The 12229-nt window shown below is 38.0% G+C and overlaps 1 protein-coding gene across 2 annotated transcripts in view; it reads right to left on the bottom strand.

The window, feature by feature from the left end:
* LOC130916155 (neural-cadherin-like) overlaps positions 1-12229 on the bottom strand; it is a 442935-nt gene that overhangs the window by 178768 nt on the left and 251938 nt on the right. For both annotated transcript variants that reach the window (XM_057836649.1, XM_057836648.1), the window contains 4 exons: positions 10164-10413; positions 9963-10090; positions 9644-9830; positions 5231-5374 (listed from right to left, as the gene is read on the bottom strand). In XM_057836649.1, coding sequence (XP_057692632.1) covers positions 5231-5374; positions 9644-9830; positions 9963-10090; positions 10164-10413 — 709 coding nt within the window. The remainder of the gene's footprint in view (positions 1-5230; positions 5375-9643; positions 9831-9962; positions 10091-10163; positions 10414-12229) is intronic.

The following is a 12229-nucleotide window of genomic DNA, read 5'->3' on the forward strand; positions in this document are numbered from 1 at the left end:
GAAGAGGCCAGATTGGTCAGGACCGCTCATGGGGTTCATTTCATGAATATTGGGGGTGCACAGATGACAATTTTTTTTGTGATCACTGACCTTTGAAAACATTTTTGCAGATCCTGAACACATACACTATAGAGCTGGGAATCTTTGGGCACCTAACGATTCGATGACGATTACGATTCAGATGGTCCGATTCGATTCTAAAACGATTATTGATGCACCCCCCCCCCTTTTTTTTTTTTTTTTTTTTTTTTTAAATATTTTGTACATTTGTTCCAAAATTGTTCAAAAATACTCTCAGGCTAAACCAAACTACTGTTTCAGTATCAAGTTAACATATAGCAGTAAACAAATATACAAAAATAACAGTAAATAAAAAACTCCAGTCCCCATTCTGTATCAGCAGCTTTAAACTACATTCAATTAATTTAATGTTGTGAATCAACCGTTAAAGTTGTTAAAATTGCTCCCGTTAATCCATAATTTCCCTTTTGTCAACTTTCGAAATATGAAAGTTTTAAAACTATTTTAAAGATAGATTCAAGTCAATATTTTACCGATTTAGGAGTATTTTAGATAAAAAGTTAATTAGGTTTGCTTGGAAGGTTCGCTACAACAGCCTTGCAGAGAAGTGTACTGCTTTAAGATGGCGGCCATTTACTACGTCTGCATCTAGCTTTTTGTATATGTGCTGCAAACACTACCGCTACCGTAGTGCATCTAGTCTTATATAAATGATATCTACCGTAACATTATGTGGATGACGTACTTTTGTAGCAGCTTCAGGTATGTTGTTGTGTTTTTTTATCTCGTGGCATGAGTTGAGCTAGAGCCGTGAGTTGAGCATTGGCATTACCTGAGGGGCCGGGTAATGAGAAGCATGATGTTTAGCTACTCTCGCTCCGTTGCTCATTGACCGCGCGGCGCGCTGAGTGTGTTGTACTTCCGCTTTACTTGGCATATTTCAATAATCGGAATTTGGATGTTTGTGAATCGTTCTCGAATCTTCCACGGCCGAATCGCGAATAATCTAAGAATCGGAAATTTTGCACACCTCTAATACACTATTAATATTCCAATCAATCCTGTTGATTGTAAAACATTACAAATTATATGTGAACCAAGACTGTTGTAGTTTTGTTAAAAAAAATAACTTTTTTTTTTCTTTCCAAAATTATATCTTCCTATACCAAAAAATAAAAAATAAAATTCAGCAGTATTTTAAGAAAGCAAAATCACAAGGTTGAGGAAAATTCATTACTAATTTTCTGGAAAAGAGAACTGCGAGGTCTCAAAATCTTTATTTTTTCGCATCTTCATACCTGTTAATGCCAGAACAGTTTAAATGTGAGACGAATGTGAGCATTCACTGAAAAAACAAGTATTATATGACTGAATTCAACAGCCTAGTGTTGTTTTTGGCTTCCCTTTTACCTTTTGTTTTAGGCATAGTCTTTTGGATGAAAATACTGTCTTAGTCATATTTTAGTCTTTTTTAAATTGTGTTCGTCCTCATCTAGCTTTAGTCGACGAAATCTCATTCAAATTTTGTCGTAAAGTTTTAGTCGACAGTTAATCAAAATGTTTTCGTGTACGAAATTAAACATTTTTAGTTTCCAACAATTTTGCAGATCCGAACACCATACACTATTAATATTCCAATCAAACCGGTTAATTGTAAAACATTGCAAATTATATGTTAACCAAGACTGTTTTAAGTTCTTTTAAAAGATACAGTAACACTTTTTTTCTTCCCAAAATTATATCTTCCTTTACCCCCCCCACCCCCCCCAAAAAAAAAATCAGCAGTATTTTGCTTTTAAAAAAAGCACAATCACAAGGTTGAGGAAATTTCATTACTAATTTTCTGGAAAAGAGAACTTCGAGGTCTCAAAATCTTTATTTTATTCGCTTCATATCTTCTATCTTCATATCTTTTAATGCTAGAATAGTCTAAATGTGAGACAAATGTGAGCATTCACTAAAAAACAAGTATTATATGACTGAATTCAACAGCCTTGCAAACAGTGTTGTTTTTGGCTGCCCTTTTACTTTTTGTTATAGGCTTAGTCTTTTGGATGAAAATACTAATTGGTCTTAGTCATATTTTAGTGTTTTTTAAATTGTGTTCGTCTTCATCTAGCTTTAGTCGACGAAATTTCATTCACATTTCGTCGTCAAGTTTTAGCCGAGTGTTAATCAAAATGTGTTCATCTACGAAATTAAATTTTTTTAGTTTCCAACAATTTCGCGGATCCAAACACCATACACTATTAATATTCTAATTCATCCCATTAATTGTAAAACATTGCAAATTATATGTGAACCAAGACTGTTTAAGTTCTTTTAAAAGGTACGGTAACACTTTTTTCTTTCCAAAATTATATCTTCCTTAGCCCAAAAAAATTGTTTTAAATCAGCAGTATTTGGCTTTTGAAAAAAAAAAAAAAAAAAAAAAAAAAAAAAAAAAAAAAAAAAAAAAAAAAAAAAAAAAAGCACAATTACGAGATTGAGGAAAATTCATTACTAATTTTCTGGAAAAGAGAGCTGCGAGGTCTCAAAATCTTTATTTTTTCGCATCTTCATACCTTTTAATGCTAGAACAGTACAAATGTGAGACAAATGTGAGCATTCACAAAAAAAAAAAAAAATAAATAAATAAATAAGTATCATGTGACTGAATTCAACAGCCTTGCAAACAGTGTTGTTTTTGGCTTCCGCTTTACTTATTGTTTTCGGCATAGTCTTTTGGATGAAAATGCTGATTAGTCTTAGTCATATTTTAGTCTTTTTCAAATTGTGTTCGTCTTCATCTAGCTTTAGTCGACGAAATCTATTTCAAATTTCATCGTAAAGTTTTACTCGACAGTTAATCAAAATGTTTTCGTCTACGAAATTCAAAAGTTTGAGTCCAAAAATAAATGTTTCAAACAATTTTGTATGAACATAGACAAGCACATATTTGTAGCATCTACAAGGACAACGCCAACTTGGTGATGATCAAAATTCATTACTAATTTTCTGATAAAGAGAACTGCGAGGTCTCAAAATCTTTATTTTTTCGCATCTTCATATCTTTTAATGCTAGAACAGTCTACATGTAAGACAAATGTCAGCATTCGCTAAAAAAAAAGTATTATATGACTGAATTCAACAGCCTTGCAAACAGTGTTGTTTTTGGCTTCCCTTTTACTTTTTGTTTTAGGCTTCGTCTTTTGGATGAAAATACTGATTAGTCTTAGTCATATTTTAGTCTTTTTTTAAATTGTGTTCGTTTTCATCTAGCTTTAGCCAACGAAATCTCATTCAAATTTCGTCGTAAAGTTTTAGTCGACACTCAAAATGTTTTCGTCTATGAAATTCAAAATTTTTAGTCCAAAATTAAATAAATGTTTCCAACAATTTTGCATGAACATAGACAAGCACATATTTGTAGCATCTACAAGGACAATGCCAACTTGGTGATGATCATTGTTGTTTATCTTACTTTAAAAAACTAATTAGTTACAGTTACAAATTACGTTTCACAAAAAGTAATTGAGTTAGTAACTCAGTTACCGCAATGTAAGAGTAATTAGTTACTCGGCAAAGTAACTGACATTACTTTTCATGCTCTACACGTTATTAAATTAGCCATTCTATAACGTCTTTCACATCAAATATGTTTATATCTGAACTTATTAAATTGAACTGTCAATTTCATCGCAAAAAAAAAACCTCATACTTTTTTACATTTTTTTAAATCTCACCTATATAAGAGTGTAATAGGATACAAACTAACTTTTAAATGCTGTGAGAAAAAAGCACATCCTAGCCAGTTCTCTCACTCCACGCTCATATTTTTCTATCATTTCCTTCTCAATTTCAACAGTAAGCTTAACCTTTTTCCTTTTTTCAGCACTTGCACTAACCTTGTCGGGGCCCGTGCGTCCGTCTTGCGGGGGGGGGGAAAATCATCGTATTTCGAGCATGTTGTCATATGACGAGAAAAGTGAGGAGTCAAATTTTACATCGGATGTCGAAAAGATCGTATGTCAAGGTACCACTGTATGTAATACAGGGCGGGGCAGAGCAACTTACTTATTTAAATTTGGCACCCTGAAGCGATGGTTGCTCTGAGGATGGTAGGGATGGACTTATTTGAGAGGGTGGGGCTTAAAGTTTGGTTATTAATGTCCGTTATTTATTTTGTCTTTATTTTTCAGGAACCCTAGTAAGCATCTCAGAGTGGAAAAAATTGGCTTTCGCTGTTGAGGCTTTTTTTTCAAGTGAGCAATAAAATGGCGTGGATTAAGTTCCTGTGCTATAGCTAATTTGTAGGGATGAAATTTCAATTCTTCATTGATGATTCTGCAGACCGTCGGGGAGATCTCAAAACAGATTGTCTCACCGCGTCAATGTTTTGGGGTGACCTTGCTGTTTCTGGGAGGCGATGTTTCTTTTTCTTTACATCACCCATTTCCCTGAAGTTGTTTACCCATGAAATACTCTACTGCCTCCCAGGAACACAACCACTGGGGGCAATATTGAAATGTCTACGGAATACACAATGTGTTGTGCTGATTGAGTGACCGCTTGAAAAAAATGCCTCAACAGCAAAAACGCATTCCAACTTTGTCCACTCTATGATGCTCACTGGGCTTCCTGAAAAATGAACAGAAAATAAATAACGCATGTTAAAAACCAAACTTTAAGCCCCACCCTCTCAAATAAGTCCATCCCGACCATCCTCAGAGCAACCATCGCTTCAGGGTGCCAAATTTAAATAAGCAAGTTGCTCTGCCCCACCCTGTATAATCGTAGCGGATAAAGGGAACAATCAATCTGGCGTACCAGGTTGGAAAGACAAGTAATAAAGCCATCTAGCGGCCACAAAATTAAGTCAGGGTCCCAAAAGTATGAAAATATCCAATAAGTGCACTCGTATCCTCATATTGATGACCACAAATGTCAGCGACCAAATGCTGATATGGTGCACAACGAGGAAATCCAGCAATATTTTTAATGATCAACCAATCACCGATCCCCAAAAGTCATTAAATCGGCGCCCTCGGTGCACTGTTACGCAGATTTTGTTGTACTTTTCTATTTTCCAGACCACACTCCAAACATAATTTCTGTATTTTGAGAGGGTGTTCGAGAGCGCTAACAAAAAAAAAAGCAGTGTAATTTGTAGGAAGTGTGAGTAAAACCTCCTTTGTTCCTCCCCAACCATTTGTCCCATCAGACATACCTTCATCTTCATCATTAGCACTGACAGTGACAACAGCCAAACCCACATCTGCGTCCTCATCCACGGCCACTTCATAGAGTCTCTGAACAAAGGCCGGCTTGTTGTCGTTGACGTCGCTGATGAAAACTCGAACATATGCTGTGTCTGTAGCCAAAGGACACGACAGCGAGTGAGCAATCGAAAATTCTGGCAACATTTTGACAAGCATGTTTACGTGCATTCATCTCCCATTTGTTTATTGAGTACAGTATAAGAATCACTGTCACATAGAAGAAACGACACGCAAACAAGTTTTGTTAACTGTTGGTTTTAACACAAAAAAATAACATAAAACTCTAGTAAAAGTTAAATATTTATAAGTTGACAAGCATTCGTGTCCCAACATGTCACTCATTGCATCCTCATTAAGTTTCTGCCTTTTTCCCCCCCAAAATCGAATAAATTACCTCCTACAAAAAAACAACAACATGGTGACACGTTAATTTAAAGGCGTTAAAGAAGTGATAATGATGTTGGAATGTGGCTGTCTTTATTTGTTTTTACATTTCACCTCCTCTTGTGTATCCCAAGGGTGATGAGGAGAGACAGGTAATGTTTGCAGAGGAGATGAGCCCTTCTGGATGCGGGAGATATGTCGCGGAAGACGCCGCTAAGTCAGATTGCAAATGCTAAGCAGGGCAGCCAACCCTAGAGAGACGACTTTCTTTTTCAAAACATCAGACTTTACGCATAAAACCATCTTCACAAACATTCGCAAGGACTCACTTCGGAATACAAACGTCATATTCTGAGAGAGGATTTGTGACTCCCGAAATGCCACTCGGACGGCCTTGTAAATAAATAGAAAGGCATTAGTTAGAAATTGAGTAGTTGAAATTACGAGAGTGGATGAGGTGAAACATTTCTCAGCTGCATGTCACCAGATTAAGAGTCACAAGTCCCCACGTAAATGGAAAGTAATGCCAATTGGCGCTACTCGGACGTCACGCAGCCAAGGATGGTGGCAGATCGTCCCCTTCTCATTATCTCATGAGAAACTAACGAGTGCTCAAAACACGTCTTTTTTTTGTGTGGAACCTCTTTTGTATTGTGGGCATGGCTGACAGAGATGTTTGTGTATATCCTTAGATGAGTAATACATTCACACACATCTAGGTAAAAAAAAAAAAAAAAAAACTATTGAAAGGGTTATACAAAAAATGAGGCACTACTGAGCTGTGCAGCCACGTCCCTATTCAAAACCAAACTGAATCTTCTAATTGGGCCAGTTTGACCAAGTGTGCCAAATTTTGTAGCTCTATATGTCCCTGAAGTAATCCACTTCCTTTTAATGGTGAACAAAGTGTCGTCATGGCAACAGACAGACACGTGGACATAGGCTTTAAAATGGTCTTGTAACTCCACTGACCAACCTGAAAGGACCTGGACATGTAGAAGTAAAATGAGTGACTTTCTGTTGCCAGTAGTTGGCGCTGCAGGGTTGATGCAAATGACCTCTATAGACCCCAATCACCAACGTCACACAATCACGTGATCGCTGTGTGGTGCCGCCATATTGTCCGTCATTGTGTGTCCGTATTCTCAGTGGTCTCAATTTATCGTGCAATTCATAGTGCAATTCATGGAAGCCCCGGTGCTTTCAGACGCTGTAAACTTTGCATAAAAGGCGTTATGTGGAAAAGCTTCGGTCGATCCATTCGCCAGATCCATATTTAATGCCTAAATCGATATTTTTCGACCCGCTGTCTTCGCCGTCTCTGCCTGACATCTGCTACCCTGATATCTACAACTATCTTGTCCACAGAAACTCAGCCTATTCTCACGAAACTTTGAAAAACTTTAAGAACAGCACACTAAGCAACATTACCCCGTGTGACCCTTTACTTCCAATTTTCTAAAATGGCGACAATCAATAAAAAAAAAAAAAAAAGTTGACTGCGATGGCCGACGCTTCAAGGATAGGTAGATATTGGACTATTTCTTCAATAAAATACGCAACAACTGTGTCTGCCTCATTTGCAAAACGACAGTCGCTGTTTTCAAAGAGTTCGCTGTGACGCGATATTACCAAACAAGACACGCTGACATGTACGACAACATTAGAGGGAAGATACGCAGCGAGAAATGAAAGCAACTTGAAGCTACTTTAATTTCACAGCAGCAGTATTTCGCAAGAGCCCGAGTGTCGAAAGAGAACGGCACAAAGGCGAGATTGTTGAAATTATGAATTTTAAAAAATAATAATAAAGCAAATGTGACACACAGAAGGGCTTGCTTAACTTTGTTTAAATATATTGTTCTACGTAAATCAGCCAAGGTAGCCCCCCACATTTTTACCACACCAAATCTGGCCCCCTTTGCAAAAAGTTTGGACACCCCTGTTTAACTGATGATCCGTAGACGAGGCCAGCTTCTTTCACTTGGGACCAGCTACCGTAAATATTATTTAAAAAATAATGATGGCAGAAGAAATAAACATCTTGAATTTCAAACTGTATGTTGTCGGCGATTAGCCTCGCAATGATCTTAATTGTGGTTGTCAGCCCAAAACCCTTTAAATATATATTAAATGCACCTTACCAGGTATAAAATGACTACTACATAGTCTGTGATGATCGTTTGGTGCCCAGTTTTCTCGTCGAATAGCAGCAGTCCATCTCGCTCTCCTCTTCGGGTCTCTCGGTATACGGTAGAACTTCAAGTCCAACCGCCACACACGCCTTCACCATTTTGATTATTAATGTTAACGAGCAGAAAAACACGCCGCAATAGGAGGCATGTACGTAGCGGTAATGTGTAAACACGACAGGCTGACGGACAATATGGCGGCTCCAGTCAGGGGGGCGTTGACGTCATGTGATTGGGGTCTATAAGACCCTTCAGGGCACGACTCTCAGCAAACACGGGAGGTTTGGCGCAGATATGTTGTATATATGTCAAGGTATGACTGTTCAAAATTTGTGGTGAGACAAAATGATGACGTGATTTTCACTTCACTTTTCACTTATTTTCACTCACCTTACTTGGGTGCCAGTATAATGTCAATGGGCTGTAATGGTCAGGGTATGGTCAAAAATCACAGCCACATATGTTTTTTTGCCATTTAAAATGAATTAAAAATTTGGACGTGCATAGCCGTCAATGGTATGGCCTTAGTTGGGTTCCATTTGAATGTCAATGCGATCTAACGGTAAGTGTATGGGCAAAAATCAAAACCACACATTTTTCTTCCATTCAAAATAAATTGAAAATTTAGACGTGCAAAGCTGTCAATGGCATGGTCTTGCTTGGGTGCAAGTTGATTGTCAATGCGCTGTAATAGTGAGGGTATGGTAAAAAAAATCGCAGCCACACGTTTTTCTGCCATTCAAAATGAATGGAAAATTTGGACGTGCAAAGCCGTCAATGGCATAACCTTAGTTGGGTGCTAGCTGAATATCAATGCGATGTAATGGTAAGTGTATGGTCAAAAATCACAACCGCACGCTTTTCTGCCATTCAAAATAAATGGAAAATTTGGATGTGCAGAACCGTCAATGGCATGGGTGTGCATGGCCTGCAAAAATGCCCGATTAAAAAAAAACAAAAAAAACAAAAAACGCTGAATACAAAAAAGCCGTATAAAGTCATTTTGCCACATACAAAAAAGTTGCCATATACCAAAAGTCACTTTGTTACATACCAAAAAAAAAGTTATATACTAAAATCCTTTTTGCCACATACCAAAAAAAAACGCCACATACCAAATCCATTGTGCCACATACCAAAAAAATGCCACATGCCAAAATCCATTTTGACACATGCCAAAATCCATTTTGCTACATACCAAAATCCATTTTGCTACATGCCAAAAAAATGCCATATGCCAAAAAGCCCTTTTGCCAAATACCAAATAGCACTTTTAGTTCTTGCTGTCTCTCAGTTTCAGTTCACTTTAGATCTCATATGTCTCATGAACAGTCTCACCAATTTTGAGGAGGATTCAACTAACTCCCTAGGCAACATTGTCTCAAACGTGCACCCTGTAAATTGACTGAAATTGCATTTTTTTTCATATTTAATTCAAAATACCTGATTTACTGTTGGGTTTGGGATATGGGTCCAACAGACTTCTTGGTGCAGTTTTGCACAGGGTATTGACTCCCCAATTTTTATCACTGTACGTTGAAAAAAATCTATCAGGTGAGTCCTTTTTGAAAAATTCAAGTCAGTGATGTTGACCCATTTTTTTACTGTTTTTATCTGCAAGATACTGTAGCATCATGCAAGCGTGATCATATCTGAAGTAAGGTAATGTTTTACATACAGATGTGCTTTTTTTCTCGTTAAAACATTACATACATAAATTGGCTACTCTACACATTTCTGATTACGTACCGCCCCTGATAATAATACAATTGTGCAATGAATGACCTGAATTTGGTTGTTTGTTCTTGCCGGGGCGAGCCGATTCTTGCCCATCCACTGACTGGACTTCCAACAAATAGGAGCTGCGGGCCTCACGATCAAAAACGGCCTCCGTGTAGATGATCCCGAGTTTGGGTTCGATTCGGAACAAGAGGTGGTCACCGCTGTTGTCGCTCAGAAGAGAGTATGTTATCTGCGGATGAAAAGAAAATGTGGTGATTAACTGCCATTGACAGCCTTAGTGATAAACTCATTTAAAGGCTTTTAATGTCGTTTTTAAGAGCCACATGATTTGACATCTATTGTGAAAACTATGCTGCAGTACCTCTCCATTCTGACCCAGGTCATTGTCATGAGCTGACACCTGAAGAACTGATGTTCCTATCTGAGCCCCTTCTGTTACAGAAGCTTCGTAGATGGATGACGTAAAAAATGGCACGTTGTCGTTCACGTCTTGACAGAAAAGTGAGAATTAGTTTTCAGAAAGTCATCAAGTGCTCACGTTTTTTTTTCCTCTCCGCAATACCTGTGATATTCACATAAACGGTGCTGAAAGCAGCAAGTGGCACCGCAGCCACGTTCTGCGCTCGCACTCGCAGGGAGAAGAAAGGGGTGGTTTCGTAATCGAGAGGCTCCGAGACAAGGATGGAGGCGGAGCCGTCCTCGCGATTGGGGGACAGGTAGAAACGAACTGGCATGTTGGTTTCCGGGACCATTCCGTCTTCGAGATTGTAGGTCACCCTCGGGTCACCTAGCTGAGAGGTTGCCTTGATTGTCTGAAATGAGGCAAAAGGCAGGAAAAGTAGCTTTAATGATAGCAATACAGACGAGGTAAAATGAGAGTTATTTTGCTTTGTCAGGTCCCACCCTTTAACCGTTTCAAGGGCACTCATTTAACGCATTGGGTGTTATTGACAGCGCTAGTCGTCCAATCCATTCTGACTGGGAGAAGCTGGCTATCAATAGCACTGAAATATTAGAATTCACAGCCAGTCCTCACAGTTTAAATCGTTGTCAATGACAGTCAATGTGTAAAATTCTATGAATTTTTTCTTTCGATATTTCAGTGTTAGATGGGGCCATATTCATTTTAAAATAGGTTTGTTCCGATCATGTTTTTTTGCTCCCGATCCGATCCCGATCGTTTTAGTTTGAGTATCAGCCGATCCCGATATTTCCCGATCCGATTGCTTTTTTTTTTGCTCCCGATTCAATTCCAATCATTCCCGATAATTTTTCCCGATCATATACATTTTGGCAATGCATTAAGAAAAAAATGAATAAAACTCGGACGAATATATACATTCAACATACAGTACTTAAGTACTGTATTTGTTTATTATGACAATAAATCCTCAAGATGGCATTTACATTATTAACATTCTTTCTGTGAGAGGGATCCACGGATAGAAAGACTTGTGACTATGTATATTGTGACTAAATATTGACATCTAGTGTATTTGTTGAGCTTTCAGTAAATGATACTGCAGCCATTCAACCCAAATGCATGATGGGAAGTGGAACCATGACTGTGTGTAGTGGTACCAATTAATATATCTTCTCTGCGTTGGGAAATAACATAAGGTGTTAAGAAAAAGATCAATTGTTACCTTGCTTCCCCACATTGCTTCCCATGATATTTCTAATCATAGGGAAAGGGATTGTAAGGCTTTAGCCTATTAAAAAAAAGGCTCCAAAGGCTTTTCACTCTACTCATTTAATGCTTCCTTTTATCTCTCTAACTTGGTAAAACGGCGCCATTACAGATTGAGCGCGACAATGCGTGAGTGGGTTGTGCAACGCATGCATTAATTGCGTTAAATATTTAACGCGATACATTTTTTTAAAATTAATTACCGCCGTTATCGGGATAAATTTGATAACCCTACCTTAAGCCTAAACTAAAGACTGGATGAGTGTAACATATTATGTCTGTGACGTTAAATACAATTAGAAAACGATTTAATTAAAAAATATACAGTGCCTTGCAAAAGTATTCGGCCCCCTTGAAACTTCCAACCTTTCGCCACATTTCAGGCTTCAAACATAAAGATATAAAATTGTAATTTTTTGTCAAGAATCAACAACAAGTGGGACACAATCGTGAAGTGGAACAAAATGTATTGGATAATTTAAACTTTTTTAACAAATAAAAAACTGAAAAGTGGGGCGTGCAATATTATTCGGCCCCCTTGCGTTAATACTTTGTAGCGTCACCTTTTGCTCCAATTACAGCTGCAAGTCGCTTGGGGTATGTTTCTATCAGTTTTGCACATTGAGAGACTGACATTCTTGCCCATTCTTCCTTGCAAAACAGCTCGAGCTCAGTGAGGTTGGATGGAGAGTGTTTGTGAACAGCAGTCTTCAGCTCTTTCCACAGATTCTCGATTGGATTCAGGTCTGGACTTTGACTTGGCCATTCTAACACCTGGATACGTTTATTTTTGAACCATTCCATTGTAGATTTGGCTTTATGTTTTGGATCATTGTCCTGTTGGAAGATAAATCTCTGTCCCAGTCTCAGGTCTTGTGCAGATACCAACAGGTTTTCTTCCAGAATGTTCCTGTATTTGGCTGCATCCATCTTCCCGT

The sequence above is a fragment of the Corythoichthys intestinalis genome, chromosome 5 (genome assembly GCF_030265065.1).
Source record: "Corythoichthys intestinalis isolate RoL2023-P3 chromosome 5, ASM3026506v1, whole genome shotgun sequence".
Classification (NCBI taxonomy): Eukaryota; Metazoa; Chordata; class Actinopteri; order Syngnathiformes; family Syngnathidae; genus Corythoichthys; species Corythoichthys intestinalis.